Genomic DNA, 22,448 nt, shown 5'->3' with positions numbered 1-22,448 from the left:
GCTTCTGGACAGACTCTAATGCTTTCGGTGTGGTGGGTAGTTTGTTCATTGCACAGGGCATTTGCTGGGGCAACGGTGGTAACCAGAAATAAATATCCTGCCTGTTTTCCAAGCCAGGTACCTATAAAGGTCTCTCAAGAGTCTACGGGGTCCCTTTGAATGGACCCGACAAATTTCTAAAAATTGCCACAGGCATGCATGGAAACTTTGTCAAGGTGTCAGGTCCTCGTGGTTTGACTCCTCATGGTTCCAGACCAAGGTAGTTTCCAAACAAGACCAGAGACCTCCATCCTAGGAAGGATGGGAAATGGGGTGGGTTATGAATCACGTGCGTCCGTGTTTTCCTCCAAGGACCTTCTTTGGATTATTGCTGCATAGAAGTTCACTGGAACACGAGAGTCAGGTAACCACTGGGGGGAGGCGGCACTTAGGCAGGACAAGAGTGGGCCGGGGTGCAGGCTTACGCGCTCCCCTTGCCTTTTCCAGAAGGGCTTTTTCTGGCGAAGACGGCCCCTGTGGCTGAGAGACATGTGTCAGCCACTCAAGGCTACATGTAAGAAAAACATGGCACAGAAGCTCCATGACAAGGATTCCTCTGACGAGGATGAGATTTTCAATAAAGACGCAGGGTAAACCATGGCAACAGCTCCAATACCTTCCTGAAGTCAGGAAGTGATGAAGACGGGGCACGTCCCTTTCAAGAGCTGACTGTATTCTTCTTGTTCCAGGGAGCCCAGGGAAGTCATGAAGAGAGCAGCACGGACTCCTGAGGAGAAAGCAGCCAAGGAGACCAAGACAGCCAAGACTCCCAAGACCCAGGGAGCACAGGGGACACAGGCACCACAGCGCTCCCCACCACCAATTGTCCCCCTGGCACGACAGACCAGCGAGCCTCCACATGGCTCCCTAGAACCACAGAACGCAGAGTCACCACACTCCATCGGGTCTTCACAGCCCGTCGCAGCACGACAGTCCGTCAAGGCTCTGCAGACCCCTCATGTGCAGCAGATCTTCAGATCCCAGGAGATCCTGTCATCCCCGGAGATTTCAGATCAAACGGATGAGTAACAAAAGAAGTCATCACAGGCAGCCGTGGTGTTAGAGGCCCTACAGTGAACACCTCCTGCTTCATACCACCTGGACATTTTATTGTCTGAAGAGCCTCTTGGCAGTTGCTGTAAAATTCTTCTTTTTCGTATGTTAAATACATACATGCATAAGAGCAGTGATGGGCTTTCAAATTAACACGAGAGTTCATCGATCATGTAACCAATTAAGGCTGTTGGCAGGAAATGCATGACTAGAATCCTTCCCAGAGGTGGGGATGAGGTCCGCGAGGAATGGATGGGATGGGAGGAAGGGAGGCTCCCCGTGTGGTCCCCTGCCAAGTGCCCTCACCGCCCGCAGTAGCCAAATGTAGACGCGGGCGCGTAGCCTGGCACTTTGGGCGCTCGGTGGTCAGTAGCTTGGGGGACATGGCACTTAAGGGGGGTGTCTGAACTGCGCCCCCCTGGGGGGGATTCAGTGGTGAGCTAGTGTGAGGGGCCGCCCCTGCTGCGTGGCCAGGGTTTCTCCTCACCTTCTCTTCCCCTGGATGGTCCTGGGGTTTGTGTGTCTGGCACTGGGGTTGGATTCCCTGGGCTGGCCACCCGCCTGGTAGGCATCAGCCAAGTCCCTGAAGGTGAGTGCTGGTGCCTCAGTCACTCCCTCCACTGCAGGGGCGGGAACCAGCCCTTCCTTCCTGGTGCTGGCCTGGGAAAGTGGAGAGTGCCACCGTGTGGTCGCAGAATGCTGTGTGAGTTTTCCCTGCACATGTTAAGGCCTGTCACCCTGTGCTCCCCCAGCTAGGACTGTTTGCTGCTCAGCCCCAACAACCACCCACTCGGGAGCACTTGGCGATTAGTCTTGTAGTTAGGGGAGTGGATAAGGAGTCCTGGGGAGGCTACTGCCAGGGTGGGTACAGGAGCCATCGAATTTGTTTCTTCTTTCTGCGCATGCCCGATCACTGAATTTTGACCATTTGGGACACTCCTGGACCCAAGGAACTGTGACATCAGAGCAGCACACACACTTGTCCCATGCGTGGTAGGTGCACATTCCCTCCACATTCTCTTGACCGGACAGCAGAGAGGTGGTTATTTCACAGCTGTGGATACGGACCCAAGGAGAACCCATCATCTCTGTGCCGCTTCTTTGAGTCTCATTCCTTCAGGCTCCTTAAGGTGCCTCCCAGATCCCCCTCCTTGAGACTGGACTCCTCAGAGATGCCAGGAAGTCCTGAGGTGCCAGGACTGGTTTTCTCCTCCTGCAGCTGTGTGTAGTGGGATGAGCTCTCCGGAGGCTCCTCTGATGATGTGTGTCTTCACTTCCCTTTCTCGCCAACTGGAGACACCTGCCCTGTCCCTCTCTGGATTTGTGTGGTGCTGGGGATCAAACCCAGCCAGCGCGTGAGTCGCTGGTGACAGGAGAGACAGTCATGGCAGGGAAGGGGCCGGGCCTGGCCATCCGCAGCTCACATTGTACATGTAGGGCCCAAATGCTCAGGATCTCTTGAACAGACAATGCTGGGCTTGCCAGAGGCCCCCATGCCAAAGATCAGAGGTGGACCCTTTAAGACACATGCACGAGTGAGCTCAGAGTGTGAAGTGGCATGAAAAAACTGAGGTGACAGGACTGCAGCAACAGTATAATGAGTAGTAACGCCGCTTGCACTTGCCTTGTGTCCAACTGACCCGGGTTCAATCCCCAACACAACATATGATGCCTCGCGCCCTGCCAAGAGTGATCCCTACACTCAGAGCCAGGAGTAAGCCCTGAACTCCACTGATTGTGGCCCAGATCCACGATAAATTCAGCTTTGAAAGTTCCTAAAGAACAGAGTCAGTTTCGCAGTTGCTGAGGACAGTGGCACAGAGACCAAAACCAGGCTAGTTCAGGTGGTCATCCTCAAAACGTTGTCAGTTCCTGCGGTGCCATCAGGAAAGTAAAAACACGGCCCAGGGCATACAAAGTTTGGCCAGAGCTGTAGCATAGCGGGTCGGTGTTGCCTTGCAGCACCCAACCAGGTTTGATCCTCAGCACCCCACATCTTTGAGTAACTTCTGAGCATATCCAGATGTCGCAGGGGAGGAAAAGAAAATTTCTGTACAAGCTCAGTACAGACGCACCCATCACCATCACGGTGGCCTAGTGGTGTAGTGTTTCCCACTGGTCGGTGGTGGGCCTGGGGACAGAGGGTCAGCTGGAGCCACAGGAGTCCAAGCAGGTCTGGAGAAACGGCCCCTGTGCACAGCTGCCGGGGATGGGAAAGGGTGCAGAGTTCCTCAAAAAGATACAGAAGGCCGGGAGGAGGAGGAGCCACAGTGGGTCAGGAGCTTGCTTGGCATGCAGCTGACTAGGGTTCTGATCTTCTTCTGCCCCTCCCCCTTCCTGGCATTCTTTATGGTCCCCTGAGCCCAGCAGGAGTAATTCCTAAGTGCAGAGCCAGCCAGATGGAACCCAAAAACCCCAACGTCTGTAGGGCCGGGGGGGGCAACATTTTTATTGAGCAACTCTTGGCCCATTCCTGTCATGGGAGAAAACTGTTTGCAAATGTGGAAGCAGCCGAATGGGGCAAGAGCAAAGGCCACAGATGAGGGCAGTTGAAAGGGAGCATGGGAAGGGCCACAGGAGGCCAGAGCAGAGAGCCACAAAGGGGACCCAGGGAGTGATGAAGCCAGAACCAGTGTCTTGTCTCCTCAGGGTGAGGTGGAAGCTGCACTGTGAGGGCCGACCACTCTTTCCCTGCTTCACAGGCTGTCACCTGGAATGAGGTAGGGGCGGGGCGGGGGGGTGGGGGGGAAGCTGGCCTTCTGTGGAGTTTTCCAGAACTTGTCTCTCTCCTCACTTGGGGATTCTCCACTTTGTCCTTTGCTTTCATTCTGTGTCACTTTCTTCCCTTGCCCTTCAGAAATCAAATGGAACCAGAGCCTCGGGACTAAAGGGTTTCCAAGGGCTGCTTCCTCGTTCCCATGCAATTCCAGGCCCCTAGTTCCTGACTGTCATTCGTAAAACCAAGGAGACCCCGATGACGTTTCTATATTTGGGGGCTTATTAAAGTGCTCCTTGTACGGAGAAAGTGATCACATTTTCCTGATCGAATTTGAGTGCCTACTGCAAGCGGAGCACTCAGGGTACTAGAAGGAAGATAAAACCTGTTGTCCGCAACATGTTCATCGTGAAGTGGAGACCGTGCGAACAGCTTCACAGGGAATGGGAGAGGCAATGGACGCTGTAATTACTGGCCTGAAACAATATCAGCCTCCAGTAACTTATCCACAGCCAGTTGTGTTTTGTGGAGAGAGAAAGCTTGGGTGCAGCTTAATGATCTGGTACGGAGGCATAGAAAATAGTGGTGGGCGGAGGAAGCGTGTCAGAATGCCAATGATTTCAGGCTGCTTGGAAGAATGGACTAGAGTTCAGATCATCTTTCAAAAGTCCTGGATAGAATCTATGTCGTTCTTTTGTTTCGGGGAGAGGTATTTGGGACCACACCCAAGTGTCTGGGGCTATTCCAGAATATCTTGCTCAAGAGTGACCCGTTGGAGTGCTGGGGATACACTCCCAGTCATCAAACAAAAGGCAGAACATTAATGATTAGGGATGACTTTTTAAAAAGACATTTTTCTTTATATTTTACATACTATTCCAAGGATCAGAGTTGGGTTGACCACATGGAAGTCAAGCACCTTACCCTCTCTCCTATCTTTCTTAGCCAGGATTTTTGTTTGTTTGTTTTTGCACCACACCTGATGATGTTCGGGGGTTCCTCTTGACTGTGCACTCAGGACTCACTCCTGGCAGTGCTCAGGAGACCAAATGGGATGCTGGGGACCGAACTCAGGTCAGTCACATGCAAGGCAAGCACTCTCCCACTGTTGATTCCATTTTCTTTGGAGATGCCGGTATGGAATAAACCCATTTAAGGACAATCCAGGGCAATTTTCAGAAAAGGGACAGATGGACGCATGTCCTGCGTGTAACACGCATCAGTCCTGATAAAACTGGGGTGCGCCTTGAATCCCTCACGCTCCTACTTCGAGTTTTCTCTACAGCAGCCAGAAAATGAGAAATGATGATGTGGTAGTTTCTAGACTTGTAGATTTCCAGAACAGATAAAAACAACAACAATACAATTAAGACCATGAGCAAAGATTTTCCACTTTTAAAACAACTTTAAGACTACAGGGGATAAATAAAAATATCTTCCTTTTCATAAAACAATTATTAGCGTTGTAGAAAGGTCACACTTGATTAAAGGAACCAATTTTTTTCTTAGAAAAGAAGAACATTGGTTATATTATCCTTTATTTTTTGAGGGGTTTGTGTGTGGGGGGGGAACCTGGTAATGCCCAGGGGTTTCTCCTACCTCTGCACTCAGGAATTACTCCTGGTGGTCCTCAGTGGACCATATGAGATGCTAGGGATTGAACCTGGTCATCTGCATGCAAGGCAAATACTCTACCTGTTGTCCTATCGCTCTGACCCCTGAATATATTATTCTTTTTTCAAGGACCAGGCAAAATATCACAGATGGGATTTGGTGCTGTCCTGACTTTGCTGACCTGAGTTCAATTCCCAGATGCATAAATGGTCCCCTGCCCCTTCCAGGGGTTCAGTGATGCCTGAGCATAAAGCCAGGGGTCAGTTTGAGCATCACCGGGTGTGGCCCCAAAAGAACACAATTCCATCTGACACTAACATTTTTTTCCCCTTTTGAGTCACAGGGGTTATTTCTGGCTCTGCACTCAGGAATTACTCCTGATGGTGCTTGGGGGACCCTATGGGGTGCTGGGAATCTAACCCGGGTCGGCCACATACAAGGCAAACGCTCTGCCCACCGTACTGTTGCTCTAGTCCCTGACACTAACATTACAGATGGGTAGGACCTGCTTGCCTCCCAGGCCGTTGCTCCACCAAATAGCTACAGGGAAGCTAAGAATAGACTCTTGGGCACCACGAGCTCCCATGTTGGAACCACTACTTGAATCAACTCGATTCCCCAGTTTCTGCCCTGATCTCAGCTCCGACATCATCCTGGCCCCACAAACTCACCTTCATAATAGTCCAGTATCCTGTGGGGTCGGGATTGGGGTGGGGAGGAAGGAAATTGTTTTTTTTTTTTTTTAATTAGTGAGACACCATGAGGTACAGTCGTAGACTTACAAATTTTGTGCTTGGGTTTCAATTATACAATGATCAAATACCCGTTCAGGCGGGCCTAGCACTGACAAAAATTTTTATGATCTGCCTCTTCCACAAGGTCAGCGCTCCTCGTTTTCCAGTTTCACTAGGTGGTGCTCTCTGTCTGCTACCCAAAGGTCCCTGATGAACAAGAACCCGCTGCTTTCTCCAGGTCCTTGCCCAGTGTCCTTAAATTAGCTCTCTGTCTCTAATCCCGGCGACCAATGGCTCCGAGATGAGATACAACAATTTTCATACACTTTCCTTTATGGAAACCTTTTTGGATCATTCTTAGTTATTTATAGCAAGCAATACAAAATACATTTTTTAAAAAATTTTTATTAGTGAAACACCATAGTTGTAGACTTCGAAATATTTGTGCTTGGGTTTCAGTTATACAGTGATCGAGTACCCATCCCTCCACCCGTGCCGATTTTCCACCACCACTGATGCCACTATACCTCCCACCCCCCATCTCCTCGCATCCCACCCTGCCTCTGTGGCAGGGCATTCCCTTTTGTTCTCTCTCTCCTTTTGGGTGTTGTGGTTTGCAAAAGAGGCATTGAGTGGCAAACATGTTCGGTCTATGGTCTACTTTCAGCATGCATGTCCCATCCTGGGAGGATCCTCCCAACACCCTTTCTTTGGTGCTCCCTTCTCTTTCTGAGCTGCCATTTCCCCTAGCATGTGCAGCTGGCCTCCAAGCCATGGAGTAGACCTCCTGGTACTTATCTCGGCTCTTCTTGGGTGTCAGTCTCCTATTCTGTTACTTTATGTTCCCCAGATGAATGCATATTTTGGGGAAATCTCGGGCAGTGGTGGGAAAACTCACAATAAAGGTGGTGGAAAGGGGTCATGGTGGTGGAATTGGTGTTGAAATATTGAGTGTAATTAAATACTGTGAAAAACTCTTTGAGAAAAAGAAAGAAACAAAACTAGCACTCTGGAATCTTCAAGAGAGACTTGTGCTGCTGGAACCCAGCAGTGGTCGAAGGTGGGGACTTAGCACTAAGCCTCATCCACTATGGGCTGGGCGGGCCACAGTGCCCCGCCCCCAGCAGCCCCACCCCTGGGGCGAGACCCCCTGGAAAGGCGCGGGCGCATTCTGCACAGGCGCAGTGCCACGGGAGCCTGGAGAGCGCAGGCACAGTGAGGCGATACCTTTCAAAACCCTACAGGTGCGGGAGCTGAGCCCTGGCCCCGCGCCCGGCTGCATAGCATTGCCTGTGAGCTGGTCCGGAGGGCAGGCCGGGTGCTCCGGGAAAGGCGCCCCGCGAGCCCAGACTTCCCGCCGTGGGCCCGCGTCCTGCCGTGTGCCAAGGACCCTGTGGCTGTCAGCAGCCGCGACAGTTTCTCGTGCTGGACCCCGGGACCCTTGCGACGCTGCTGCAGCCCGGCTTGCAGAGTGCACAATGCTGGGGATGTGGCCCCCGCGCGAGGGTGGGGGTGTGCGGGGAGCCTGGGCCTCGGTCGCGGGTCTGTGCGGTGGGTGACCGCGGTGCCCCGCAGCATTCTCTGTCCTCAGCCTTCTGCTTTGCCTTCTGATTGCGGTGCGAGTCTTCCCCAAGGCTGTGGCCGCCCAGAGGGGGGTTCGATGTCGTGGTCACCTTTTATTCGGCGCGCGCCGCCCACGCAGCCCAACTGGCCTGCGACCTGCAGACGCTCTTCCAGTCCCCTCTGCTGAGGACGGGTCGGAACTTGGCGGGGGTCGGGGCCGCGGGAAGCATTGCTGGGCCGGGTCACCTTACACTGGCAGCTACCCACCCCACCCACCAGCTTCCCCTTGCCTTGCACAGTGTCCCCTCGTATCCGGGCAGCACGCAGCTGCTCCCCCAGGGCTGTCTGCTATAGAAATGCCCAGGCTGGTTGCAGTAAGACTAGCTGGAAGGGTCAGGGCCCAGTTCCCAGGCTCCTCTGGGCTCTGCGGGGGTCTACGTGTGCGTTTGACAGTCCTGCCAGCTGGAGGGAGTTGCGGCCAGCGTCATGGCTCTGTCTTCAGCCAACCGTTCCCAATGCCCACCCTCAGTTCCCATTTCCCACTGAAAACTTCCTTCCCTTTGCGTGCACCCTGGCCTCCAAAGCCTGGCAAACTACCCGTGACGTATTCGATATGCCAAAAACAGTAACAAGTCTCACAATTTGTTGTGACACGTTACTGGTGCCCGCTCAAGCAAATCTATGGACAACGGAGGACAGTGCTACAGTGCCATATCCATTGTAATTGATGAGTGGTACTCCCCCCACCCCTTTCTCTCACTGGCTATTAAGACCATTTCGTAGGAACAGGGATGTGACTCAGTGGCAGAGCGTAGACCTTGCATGAGTGAGGGCACCCCAGGAGGGAGGAAGATGCGTTTCATAAATGCGGTGTTGAGATTTTTATAGCATAAGATTCATTACCAGTATAGTGATAATGGCAACATCCTACAAATCAGTATGTAGTTGTGAAGGTGGTACTCTAGTTAGATCATCTCATGCACAGGCTGGGATTACTACCTTCCCTCTGAAAGTTATCCATTTCCATGAGAGGTTCTTTTATACCTTGGAGAGCACCCATAGTTCTTGTCTATTTTGGGCCTCCTGTAATACAGAAAAGTAAAGCGAATCTGAATGTAAAATGAAGGAAAGACACAAGTCATCAGAGAATTTCTTCACAGTTACCAGCAAAAAAAAAAAAAAAAAACCAACAACGAACTCTTACAAAGTTAAGGTAAAAACTACTCTCCAGGGCCTCAGAACCCTTCTTAAGTTTCAAAGTTGACAAAGCTGCGGTCACTACAGGTACAGGCTAGCCTGTGGTGTAACCATTCAACGATCAGTGTTCATTGGTCTCTCTCCTCAGGCAGCTTGAACTTGGGGAAACGAATTTTGTTCTCTTTCCTCATTCCTTGATTTATTCTCTCAACCAACTAACTATCAAGCCTTTGTGAGTAACAAACTTTTCTCGCTTCAGAGAATGAGGAAAGGATACAATATGGATCCTTTGAGCACTGAAGGTGTTTATAAACTGGTAATAGTGATAGGCACATGAGACAAATCAATAATTAATATTGCTCTGCTTTTATTTGTATTTGAATGGCTGTTCTTTTTTGTTTTGCAATGCTCAAGGCTTTCTTCTGACTCTGCACTCAGGGATCACTCCTGCTAGGCTTGGTGGCACTATATGGGGTACTGGGTGTTGAACCCAGATTGGCCATTTTCAAGGCAAAAATGCCTTACCCATTGGACTATCTCTCCACCCTTGCATTTGAATTTTTATTAATATGTTCACATAGTACATCCTGGCTGAAAGTTGAAATTGTCATTTAAGAACTAATGATGTAAGAATTCCACAGTAATGTATTTAGAGATCTAATAACAGAGGTATGTTTTTATTTTATTAGGAAGCTCTTATGCAGATGATAGTTGCTTATAAAATGGCATAACAAAAATAATAAACGAAACTGTAGTCTCCTCTAGCAGGGCTAATAATTTGCAGAGGGGAGTGCTGTAGATGAGGTCTTGCTTTGGTGGCAGGTCTCTTACCTATCTTTCAGGTTATCGTTACAGACAGGAGCTGCTAGATAGAATCTCTGAAGCAATTTACTTCTTTTGCTTATCTACAATCTTGCAGATCTTACGGCTTATAGTTTCACTTACCACCAGAAGTCAGGGACACCCTCAGATTAATCAGAGATTTTGGAAATAATGCAGAAAAGTACCACGGCTTGAGAATAATAAGTATTAGTGCTTCCTATGAACTTAATGCCTAAACTGTTTAAGGACCAAAGAAATAGGTCAGGAGTTAATGGGCTGACCTTGCTTGCTGCCAACCTGGTTCTATCCCCAGCCGCACATATGATTCCTCCAACCACCACCTGGAGTGATCTCGGAGCACAGAGCTAGGAGTAACTGATTACTGCTGAGTATGGCTCTGAAACTACAGCAACCAGCAAAGTTTGTTTGATTTGCTCTTCACGGCCACTTTTTGAAACTTGTACTGAGAAGTCTTGGGTGGGCTGAATTAGATCTCTGTGGGAAGTCGTTCCTAGTCTCGAGTATCTCTCTTATGTGTTTAGGTTCGTCTCAGCAGACATAAAGCAGTTCGACATTCTACACTTGCCCTAAACAGCTCCCAGTGCCAGGAACTGGCAAACTAATATTTTGGTTTCAATGGATGGTCTAAAAGGATTGTCAAGGTAGGAAGCGGAGAGAGAGTTCAAGTGCGGAACTTGTGCCCACCGTGTTCAAGGCCCTGGGTTTTGTCCTGAGTATTGCACGAATCCCAGCTGTGTGGGGTGTTACCCCAGCTGGCCCAGAGAACCTACAGACCTGATAGATGAGAGTCGTCTAAGTGAAAGTGTTGGACCACCGGTCACACCCCAGAATCTATAAGGTCTCAGTGAGTTGACGGTGGTGTCCATATTCTACAACGCTTGTGTGCTCCTTATGTGCTTGGCTGTTGTAGTTCATGGGAAGTTTTGCTTAACGTTGAAGTCACAGGTTACTTCAACGGTTGGCAAGGATTGCTGGCGTTTTATTTTTATTTCTAATTAAACATTTTAAAATCTACATTGAGATGTTCAGAAGGACCTTCAATCTAAATCTTAACAGCTTCAGGATCTTTCTGAACTTGAAGAAAGGGAAAATGAAGATATTGTGGCACCACTTCAGACGCAAAGTGTGAAGATCTTCTGTGCTTTAGAGGTGGTTTTGTCGTCCTTTAACAAGAGCAGAGCCGAGGAGACTTTGGATAAACTGGAAGGTCTCTGTGGGGACTGGAATGGGGGTGTGGGTAAGAATTCATTCATTCATTCTCTTTCTCTCTCTCTCTCTCTCTCATCATATTTTCAGATACATCAGAAACATCCCTCTCCTTGCTAAGCTGCTAAAGCCTTGGGCAGATGTTTTTAACAATACTTGTTTAAATCTTAGGTAGTAACTAACAGAATCATTTTTTTTGGTGGGGCCACAGGACCCGGGGACACTTCACAATTTTAGAGCTGTCTTCCTACCAAGAACCTTAGTGATATAGGGATGGGAATACTGTTTCTCCTATTTGGGGGTAACAGTCTTCTTTGTTCCAAAGAAATTTTTCAAGTATAGATCCTGTGTAATTGTCCATTATCTCACCAAAATCTTCATTTTGATAATGAAATACACTAATAAAAATGTTTTTCCCCCCGAATCTCTGGTACTTAGGCTTAGGGTATTAAATCAAAGGCAGGGCTGTTAGTGAAAGAACTGGAACAGACTCTGGTAGGTGAATCTTAATGAGACCAGCTCATCCTTGGTACTAGCAAACCTTTCTCAAGCTCCTGAAATTGATAGGTGATAGGGCAGACATTCGAATGGGTTGTCACTCCCCATGGGGGGTGCGGGCGTGCCATCTGCCCGAGGTTATCTAGTCACCATCACCAAAGCCCCTTGCACCTGCCTCGTGGCCAGAACCAAGGGGAGGCTGACCGGTTTGGCTCTGATCTGAGAAATGTGCGCATCCCCTGGGAAGGGGGTCAGTGCCCATCTGCATGTATTACCTCTAGAATTACCACAGTTATTCAATTTGGTTACTCGTAGCTGCGGTATCCAGGTGGCTCGGGTCTGCTTTGAACACTATAATTTTTGCAAAGTAAAGGACTCCATGACAGACCGTTTTCACTCGGGGCACGCCAGAGAGGGGCGGGTGACGGTCCTTCCCATCCCCAGGGACCCTGCCCGGCAGCTGATCTCCACTACCCAACTGCCGCCACTCTCCAGGCCAGGCCACTTTCACATTATAAGACACTTCCTAACCATTTTCCATAATTGCCACATCATATTTGATGGGGTTCAGACAGTAGGCAACAAACCATAGAGAGAAATATATAAATATTTGCGTCTCGGAGAGCCCGGCAAGCTACCGACTGTATGCCGCCCACACAGGCAGAGCCTGGGAAAATCCCTGTGGCCTATTCGATATGCCCAAAACAGTAATGACAACAAGTCTCATTTCCCTGATCCTAAAAGAGCTCCAATCATTGGAAGAAGCTGCTAAAATCTCAGGACTGGGAGGAATAGAGACGTTACTGGCGCCCACTCGAAGAAATCGACAAACAACAGGATGACAATGATACAGTGATTATTATAAAGTAATTTTTTTATTTTTATAAAAACATATTTGATTACATTTAATATTCAATAGCCAATCCCACGACCATTACACCTTACTACCACCATATTTTGTGTGTTTCCATCCTGAACCCGAACCCCTGCCCCAAGCAGAACGGAAACAATTTATTTTGTATTGTGTGTTCTGAATCAACTGCTGAAAATGCTCCACAAATGTTTCCTTAGAGGAAAGTGTGTGAAGATTGTTCTATTTCCCCCAGGGACCATTGATTGTTCTATTTGCCCTAGGGACCATTAAGCCCTTAAATAAGAGATTATTGACATGTTGTTAATGGGTGAGCTGCACGTGTGTGTGTGTGTGTGTGTGTGTGTGTGTGTGTGTATAATACACACTTCTGTAAAAATATATTTCCCTCTATGATTGGTAGCCTTCTATTTTAAACCCCATCAAATGTGGTTTGCTGCTCTTGGAATATTAGTGGTGTGAGGTATGTCAAGTTCCTAGAGTAGTCTGTAGGTTTGCCCATTTGAAATACATAATCAGTGTGAGATTTGTGCACTGATCTTGACTAATTTCTCCCTTCTAGTTTACCTGTTTACGAATGTCCAGAATTGATCAGATAGCAAAAATGTATGGTAATAGCCCTGACAGAATATACTTAGCACAGAGCCTTCAAGACATAGCCTTGTGTGGTGCCTTCCCTTACTCATTAAGATCATGATGTAGTGCTCTTTTTGATTTTTTATTTTTTTTTAACTTTTTTATTTTTGGGGTTATACCCAGCGATGCTCAGGGGTTATTCCTGGTTCTGCATTCAGAAATTACTTCTGGCAGTGCTGGGAGGACCATATGAGATTCGGGGGCTCGAACCCGGGTCAGCCGCATATAAGGCAAACGCCCTAGCCTCTGTACTAGAGCTCCAGGCCCAGTTCTCTTTTTAGACTTCATAAAAATCAATGAGAAAGATTGGCGTAGTAAATCTATTTGTTTTGGTTGGATGTCGGACCATTACCTTTCCTTATGAAAAGGAAGAGGACTCAGAAGTTTGCTATTCAAAAGACCGTGTCAGATGCATTTCAGAAACTGCTCATTGTGGTTTAGGTAAGACTTTGTTGGTTTTCTTTGAAGTACTGCAGCTTTCTTACTTGACGAGCAAATAAATTGATTTTGAGAAGTCAATTATATTGAAAATAATGGAAATATAAGTACTTCCTATTCCTTTGTTTACTAGATGCTTTACAGAGTAGTCTCAAATTTGTCCTTTGTGGAATCTGTGAAAAATAATTACAGCAAATATTACCCCCAATGTATAAACGTAGAGTAGTTTAGACTGTAGAGAGAGTATTTGATCCAATTCCTCTTTCTCAATTGTTTGTCAGTAAAGCAGAAGAGTATAGTGGCTGTAAACTTCAGACTCCTCTGTTTAAGTACTAGCTCTATCCTCCATTTTTTTCTCTTTTTTCTTTTCTTGGTTTCTGGGCCACACCTGCTGATGCTTAGGGCTTCCTCCTGGCTATGTGCTCAGGAACCACTTCTAGTAGGACTCGGGGAACCACATGGGGTGCCAGGGACTAAATCTGTGTTGTCTGCATGCAGAGCGAATATTCGACCCATTGTAATAGTACTCTGGCCCTCTGTCTCATTTAGAAAATGCAACTGTAGGTCTCTAGACAGATATGTGAAGGTATTTCTAAGCCGCAATTGTCTTTTCTTTCATTTGCGTTTTGGGTCACACCCAGGGATGCTGAGGGGTTACTCCTGCCTCTGCACTCAGAAATTATCCTTGTCGGAGCTCGGGGTCCACATGGGATGCTGGGAATCGAACCCAGGTCAGCCGTGTGCAAGGCAAACACCCTCCCTGCTGTGCTATTGCTCCAGCCCCTTTAAGCTGCAATTTTCTGAAAAAAAATATACTTTTAATTTAGCTTATCTTATATTGTAAAAGTAAATACTTAACACTTACCTAGAACTGCACTCATTTGCGGAATATAAAGTAACAGAATGGGAGACTAACACCCAAGGATAGTAGAGATAGGGACCAGGAGGATTGCTCCACGGCTTGGAAGCCAGCCTCACATGCTGGGGGAAAAGGCAGCTCAGATAGAGAAGGGACCACCAAGTAAGGGATGCTTGGAGGGCCCATTCGGAATAAGAGATGTGTGCTGCAGGTAGACTACAGGCGGGACATGATGGCCACTTAATGCCTATATTGCAAACCACAACCCCCAAATGAAGAGAGAGATTAAAAGGGAATAGGCCTGCCATCAGGGGGGGCGGGGGGAGGGTAGGGGCGGTGGAGGGAGTCGTGGGAGGGATACTGGGAAGACTGGTGGTGGAGAATGGGCACTGGTGGAGGGATGGGTACTCAATCATTGTATGACTGAAACATAATCACGAACGTTTGTAAGTCTGTAACTCTATCTCACAGCGATTCAATAAAAAGAGAAAGAAAGAAAGGGGCTGGAGTGATAGCACAGTGGGTGGGGTGTTTGCCTTGCATGCAGCTGACCTGAGTTCGATTCCCAGCATCCCACATGGTCCCCTAGCACCGCCAGGAGTGGTTCCTGAGCGCAGAGCCAGGAGGAAACCCTGCATCGTTGGGTGTCACCCACAAAAACAAAAAATAAGAAAAACATTAAATAATAAAAATAAATGTTTAAAAAGACTTGCCTAGAATTTAGTAAAGGACGAAATATTCTAATTATTGCTACTGTTTTCCTACTAAGAGGAAACTTAACAGGAATCACTTCGGGGTTGGTTTTCAGCACTGACAGATTGAGTGTGAGTCTATTTAACAACCAACTATGTGTTGTGAACCTTCACAGTGATTCTGCTGGCGGTGCTTGGGGGATCCTATGGGATGCTGGGAATCAAACCCGGGTCAGCCACATTCAATGCAAACGCCCTACCCGCTGTGCTATTGCTCCAGCCCCCTATTTAAGATTTTTAAATTTTCTCCTCTTATGGAATTTTATAGTCCTATGAATATTTCCGGCTGTGCCCAAAGGAAACTGAATAATCAGTAGAGAGTCCACAAACAGTATTGCTTTCCTTGCTTTATAGCCCTGCAGTCTTAGAGACAGAAATTTTCCGTTGTCACAGACCTTATTTATTACACGAGTAGATCCTGGGTTGACTTCAGCCTTGCAGTCTGGGCAATTCTTCTAGCAAAAGAGACTTCTGTGGTCATCTGGCAAAATTTCTATCAACTATAATAACTTTTAAGAACCAATAGGGGGTTAGGGGGTTAGGAAGATGGTACCAGAGCCTTGCATATCCCTGGCACGGCATATGGTCCCCTCTAGTACCATCAGGGAGCACAGAGCCAGGAACAGTCGCTGAGTACCAGAGGGTAGGATCTGCAAACCCCAAATAAAAAGAAATGAAAGAAGCAGTGGGTTGGAGAGATAGCTCAACAGGCTGAGCACATTCTTGGCATGCAGGAAGCAGGTTTCAGTTCCAGCTCAGCACTGCATTGCCAGGAATGACTCCAAGTACTAAGTGGGTATAATCCCTGAGCACCTTTGAGAATGGCCTCAGAACAGAGAAGCAAAAGGAACCAAACTTAATGTCTGCATTGACAAGGAAAATGGTCTTATTTTATGCTTTAGAAATAAAATTATTGGATGTATAAAGGAAGTACACACTCACTATCACTGTGTACTACCTTCATAGAGAGAACATTTTAGCCAATAAGTTTGAATTGATCCTTGTTAACTTTATTTCAGAAAGTGGTAAAGTAGCTGTAGAATATCGGCCTTTTGAGGAGCTCACTGATGCCAGAACCGAACAACTACATGATTTAGTTCAAGTACGCGAAAGAAAAACTCAAGGATGACACATACAGAATGGCAGCAATTCAAAATAATGAGCAGATTTTAGAAGTGTTTAGCATGTGTAGGCGATTCTAGCATTCCCAGAAAAATATGAAACTCTCAAACTTTACTTCAGAGAATTTCTGAAGTTTCCCTGAAGTCCTGGCTCTTATTTGAAAAATGGAGAGTTCTGAGTGCCCTCTGAGTTCTGTCAGAGAAATACCTTTTCTTTTTTTTAATGTAGGAGTACTGCTATATAAATAGCAGCCACTGATTACGCTGTTTAAATTGGGCATGAACTCCACCTTACTCTTTTTCATTTTTTATAATTTCATTTATTGAATCACCATGAGAGCAGTTACAAAGCTTTCGGGTTTAAGTCTCGGTCATACAATGAAACACCCGTACCTCCACCACCAAAAACCCCAGTATACCCCATCCCACACCCTCCCCCTACCTGTGGGGCAGATGATTTCTACATTACTCTCTCTCTACTTTGATTACATTCAATATTTTGACACCAGACCTACCACTATTATTTGGGATTTTACTCCAACACTCATATCTGCCTAAAAGGCAACCGTAGACAACATTTTTTCTATTGCTGGTTCTGAATAACATATGACGTCGCACAGCCACAGCAGTAGCTGCACAATTTTGAAATTCCAAAATTTTAACAATTAAATCTGGAGGGATTTCTGCCAATACCTGCTGGGTTCCGAGATTTGTTCCTGAGTCTCTGGGATCATGGCCATTAAGCAGCTTCATCAGGAGCTAGAGAGGCCGTTCGTGGGAGGTGACTCGGGGTCTCGCTGGGGTGGGGAGGAAAGGGCCAGCTCCACCCCCATCCTGTGAGGCCCCATGTGTCTCCTCACTGAAGGCCCAAACCTGACTCTCCAATGGCGTCTGGAAGATGGCGGCCACCAAGCCTTCTGGGGGGAGCAGATGGAGGGACAGCACCCTTCCCCCCCTGGGGTGGCCGGATGCCAGTAACCCAGTGCGGGGTCCAGACGCAGAAAAAAATGCCTTTTTGAACTCCACTTAAACAGGATCTAGGAACGTGGGGCCTTAATTGTCATTATGCTACAGCATTTGAAAAGTTACATTTTTTCCAAGTATGATATCATACCTAGAGCTCAGCATCTCATATATATCTCGTATGAACTATTTTATGAAAGAACCTTTCTGTTCAACAATTGCACAGTATTCCAAATTTGGAATTAACTTGTTAATTTCCAGGAGAACATATGAATACACTATGTGTGTATTCTAGGGATGGTGGGGGGGGGGGCGGCAAAATGTGTTTAATATCATTGGGAACAAATTTGGAGTTGGATATATGTAATTAACATGGCTCAAAGTCAGAAAAGTTGTTTCCAAAGTTAGGGAGTTAGGGGAAGATAAAGAGAGAAAAGGTGATTCTGTTCCTCTTGTTGAAAATCTGTTTTTTTCCTTTGTAAAATAAATTTTATTTGTGGGTAAGGTAGCGGGATTCACACTTGGTAGCGCTCAGGAATTACCCAGCCTGGCTCTTTGTTATAATCACTTGTCGAAGTGCTCGAGGGACCAGGTGATGGTAGGGATCAAATTCAAATCTTTCTTGTGCAAAGCATGTGCTCAATCTCTTGAACTATTGATCTAGTCCTGCAAAGAACTTTTTTAAATAGTTTAAATCAAACCCACCAAGAAAACTTCCAACACCTACAATTGGGTCTTAAAAGACTTAGCTTAGGAGCCTGAGACATAGTTCATCAGGCTGGAGCATGGACTGTGATGAGGGAGACCTGGGTTTGATACCTACCACTGCATGGCCTCCTGAGCACTGTCAGGTACAGCGTCAAACACCTCCAGGTGTGGCCCCCAAAGAGACAACAATGTCCACCTTACTAAGAAAGGTGAGAAGACATTTCGTACTAATGCCAAAGAATTCAGAAAACTAACATCCATCCCTAAATGAGGCTACTCTTGGAACCAACTCCATTCGGGGCTCTCTACTCAACTAGAGAGTGGGAAGAAGCCCCTTCTCATGGAATTTATATTCTGGAAGTGTGAGATAATAAGAACTGATATGGATGAGAAGAAGGACTGTGAAAAAAGTAAAATGGGTGCTAGTTACAGTATTGCAAGAGAGCCTTGTCACTTTCTGACGTGAACATCTTAAGTGTTCCCTCCGAGTGCTAGAAGGGCAGCCCTCTAGAAAGGAGCTTGCTCCTTTTTCTCCATGAATTTATGTTGAGTTCCATGCAAGAAAGGGGGATTTCCCCAGGCCGGTGTAAAGGAGCGCATATGGCTGTTCATTCAGTTTAAGAACGGTCTCCCAGAATCAACTGTTTCTGGCCCCAGAGCCCTGCTTCAGAAAATGTTGTGTCCCTGATTCCGTGCTATCCCCTGTCTAGGAGAGTGATAAATAATCAGAGAGACTAAGAGCTTAAAGGAAATGACAACATTTGTGAACCCCCACCCATGCGAAGTAGTGCTCCTATTGCAGGTCAACTGCCTTTCTTGGAAGCAGGATGGCCAAGGGGAGGAAGAATGTCTCTTGGATTTCAGTGGTGAGGAGGAAGCACCAAGACCACCACAGCTGGATTAGTGCTGTTGACTTCACCAGTGTTCCTTGTCTGGGGACAAGCTGCTCCTCCCCCACCCTCGGGGCTCCGCCCAAACGAGTGGGCAGTCCCAGTCCTGTTGGGTGGCAAGAGTGGGAGGGGAGGCAAGGGGGGTGGGGTAGAGGACCTGATTGGATGTGTTTGGTGCCTTGGGGGAAGAAGGAAAGCCTGGGTCCTGCTGGCTTTGAGGAGCCTGCTTTGCCCAGATCCAGTAAAGGCCTCTTAAAGGCTCATAAAGATGCTGAGGGGGTGGGTTCTGCGGTTGCCAAGGGCCTGTGGTTGCCAAGGGCGTGGTTGATAAGGGCATGCACGGGCAGCGCCCAGCTGCCTTAATCCTCAGGCTCAGGACACTTCCTTAGCCATGGATGTGGCAATGAAAATATTAACAATTATTTTCTTCTCTACCCATATACAGGGCGCTCCTCTCCGGGGGAGAGTCCTACCCCCAGTCCCCCTGGCCCCCAGCCCCCCAGGGCCCCCCAATCCCTGGCTTTCACCTTCCCCTGATCCTGCCGCTGAATCATCCCCTACCCTTCGGCCCCGGATTTCCAAACCTGTGGCTTTCCATCCTAGAATGAGAAGTCCACCCACAGGTCTCGACCAACCGGAAGATCTACGTATATCACCTGATATACGTCCTCCACGTCCAGGTGGAACGATTTCCAAACTTTTCACCTACATTATTTCCCCTTTCACCTTCCCCTGATCCTGCCACTGTATCACCCCCTACCCTTCAGCCCCTGGTGAACTCTGGGTTCTTTAAGGTTTTAACAAGTACTGCCCTGGTAAGTTTTCTAGGACTTTGGTTTCCACCCTAGATGAGAGTCTGCCTCTGGCTTTGCATCCTAGGAGTATGATTCCACCAAGAGCGATAGAACAACCTGAAGATCAGGTTGAAGATCTGACATATGAAATACGCCTTCCAAGTCCAGTTGGAACGATTTCAAAACCCCTAACCTTTATGATTTCCCCGGAAAACTTAAATTTGCCCCATATCACTGCGCCTGCCCAGAATGCGCCCGCGCTTTTTCAGAGGGGGCTCGCCCAAGGGGTGGGGCAGCTGGGGGCGGGGCTACCGTGGCCCGCCCAGCCCATAGTCTAGTATTCCAGGTCTGGGGACAAGCTGTTCCTCCCCCACCCTCAGGGCTCCGCCCAAACGAGTGGACAGTCCCAGTCCTGTTGGGTGGCAAGAGTGGGAGGGGAGGCAAGGGGGGTGGGGTAGAGGACCTGATTGGATGTGTTTGGTGCCTTGGGGGAAGAAGGAAAGCCTGGGTCCTGCTGGATTTCCAAACTCCTCCAGTTAATTCTTTCCCCTGAAAACCAGAGAGAGGATTCAGTTGACATTCATCGTGCTGATGAAGTTATTGGAACTTAGTTCCTCTGGAAGAGGATGCTCGGCCCTTCTTGCCTGGACTCAGGCTTGAAAATGTACTGGAAAATACTCCCTATCCTCTTGTCTCCTAACTTGGCAACCACTTTGGCTGCTGGTGCAGTGAGTTCCACTCCGGGGGAGAGTCCTACCCCCAGTCCACCTGACCCCCGGTCCCCCAAGGCCCCCCAGGGCCCCCTAAGCCCTGGCTTTCACCTTCCCTGATCCTGCCACCGTATCACCCCCTACCCTTCAGCCCCTGGCGAACTCTGGGTTCTTTAAGGTTTTAACAAGTACTGCCCTGGTAAGTTTTCTAGGACTTTGGTTTCCACCCTAGATGAGAGTCTGCCTCTGGCTTTGCATCCTAGGAGTATGATTCCATCAAGAGCTATAGAACAACCTGAAGATCAGGTTGAAGATCTGACATATGATATACGCCTTCCAAGTTCAGTTGGAGCGATTTCAAAACCACTAACCTTTATGATTTCCCCAGAAAACTTAAATTTGCCACATGTCACTGTGCCTGCGCAGAACGCGCCCATGCTTTTTCAAATGGGGCTTGTCCGTGGGGTGGGGCTGCTGGGGGTGGGGATACTGTGGCCGCCCTGCCCATAGTGGACAGGGCTTGGCGCTAAGTCCCTACCATCGACCCCCACTGGGTCCCAGAAGCACAAGTCTCTATTGAAGAGTGCACAGTGCAAGTTTTGTTTCTTTCTTTTTCTCAAAGAGTTTTTCACAGTATTTAATTACACTCAATATTTCAACTCCTCTGTGCTATCACTCCAGCCCAGTATCCCACTGAGAGTATCTCGCCCGCACGGCAGAGCCTAGCAAGCTCCCCGTGACGTATATAATATGCCAAATGCAGTAACAACAAAGTCTCCAATGGAGACGTTACTGGGCCTGCTCGAGCAAATCAACGAACAACGGGAGGGCCTTTACCTTTACCTAATATTTCAACTCCAATTCCACCACCATGACCCCTTTCCACCACCTTTATTTTGAGTTTTCCCACCACTGCCCGAGATTTCCCCAAAATAGGCATTCATCTGGGGAACATAAAGTAACAAAATAGGAGACTAACACCCAAGAAGAGCCGAGATAAGTACCAGGAGGTTTACTCCATGGCATGGAGGCCAGCCGCACATGCTAGGGGAAATGGCAGCTCAGATAGAGAAGGGAGCACCAAAGAAAGGGTATTGAGAGGATCCTCCCAGGATGGGACATGCATGCTGAAAGTAGACTACAGACCGAACATGTTTGCCACTCAATGCCTGTTTTGCAAACCACAAAACCCAAAAGGAGAGAGAGAACAAAAGGGAATGCCCTGCCACAGAGGCAGTGTGGGATGCAAGGGGATGGGGGGTGGGAGGTATAGTGGCATCAGTGGTGGTGGAAAGTGGGCACGGGTGGAGGGATGGGTACTCGATCACTGTATAACTGAAACTCAAGCACAAAAATTTCTAAGTCTACAACTGTACCTCATGGTGTTTCACTAATAAAAAATTTTAAAACATTTATTTTGTATTGCTTGCTATAAATAACTGACTAAGAATGATCCAAAAAGGTTTCCGTAGAGGAAAGTCTATGAAAATTGTTGTATCTCATCTTGGAGCCATTGGTCGCTGGGATTAGAGACAGAGAGCTAATTTAAGGACATTGGGCAAGGACCTGGAGAAAGCAGCGGGTTCTTGTTCATCAGGGACCTTTGGGTAGCAGACAGAGAGCACCACCTAGTGAACTGGAAAATGAGGAGCGCTGACTGTGTGGGGGCAAACTACCTTGGAAGAGGCAGGTCATAAAAGTGTTTGTCATTGCAATCCCGCCTGAATCCGTAAAAAACAATTTCCTTCCTCCCACCTCAATCCCGAACCCACAGGATACTAGACTACTGTGAAGGTGAGTTTGTGGGGCCAGGATGATGTCGGAGCTGAGATCAGGGCAGAAACTGGGGAATCGAGTTGATTCAAGTAGTGGCTACCACATGGGAGCTCGTGGTGGCCGAGAGACTATTCTTAGCTTCCCTGTTGCTATTTGGTGGAGCAAAGGCCTGGGAGGCAAGCAGGTCCTACCCATCTGTAATTCTAAAATGTTAGTGTCAGGGGCTAGAGCAATAATACAGTGGACAGGGCGTTTGCCTTGCACGTGGCCAACCCGCGTTACATTCCCGGCACCCCATAGGGTTCCCCGAGCACCACCAGGGGTAATTCCTGAGTGCAGAGCCAGGAGTAATCCCTGTGACTCAAAACAAAACAAAACAAATGTTAGTGTCAGATGGAACTGTGTTCATTTCTTTTGGGGCCACATCCGGTGATGCTCAAGGCTGACTCCTGGCTTTATGCTCAGGC

General features: G+C 48.0%; 1 protein-coding gene and 1 pseudogene across 1 annotated transcript in view; both read left to right on the top strand.

The window, feature by feature from the left end:
* The window catches only part of LOC130034113 (leucine-rich repeat-containing protein 37A3-like), a 54,640-nt gene extending 53,421 nt beyond the window's left edge, over positions 1 to 1,219 (top strand). Inside the window, exon 14 of the mRNA XM_056125703.1 lies at positions 729 to 1,219. Within this exon, the coding sequence (XP_055981678.1) occupies positions 729 to 1,068 (340 nt within the window). The 3' untranslated portion in view covers positions 1,069 to 1,219. The remainder of the gene's footprint in view (positions 1 to 728) is intronic.
* A 7,416-nt stretch (positions 1,220 to 8,635) lies between these two features.
* On the top strand, positions 8,636 to 18,715 carry LOC130024008 (RAD52 motif-containing protein 1-like; annotated as a pseudogene).
* The last annotated feature ends 3,733 nt before the right edge of the window (positions 18,716 to 22,448 follow it).

Source organism: Sorex fumeus, unplaced genomic scaffold (assembly GCF_029834395.1).
Source record: "Sorex fumeus unplaced genomic scaffold, SorFum_2.1 ptg000001l, whole genome shotgun sequence".
Classification (NCBI taxonomy): domain Eukaryota; kingdom Metazoa; phylum Chordata; class Mammalia; order Eulipotyphla; family Soricidae; genus Sorex; species Sorex fumeus.
The sequence above is the reverse complement of the archived record's forward strand: the minus strand, read 5'-3'. Positions and strand labels throughout refer to the sequence as shown.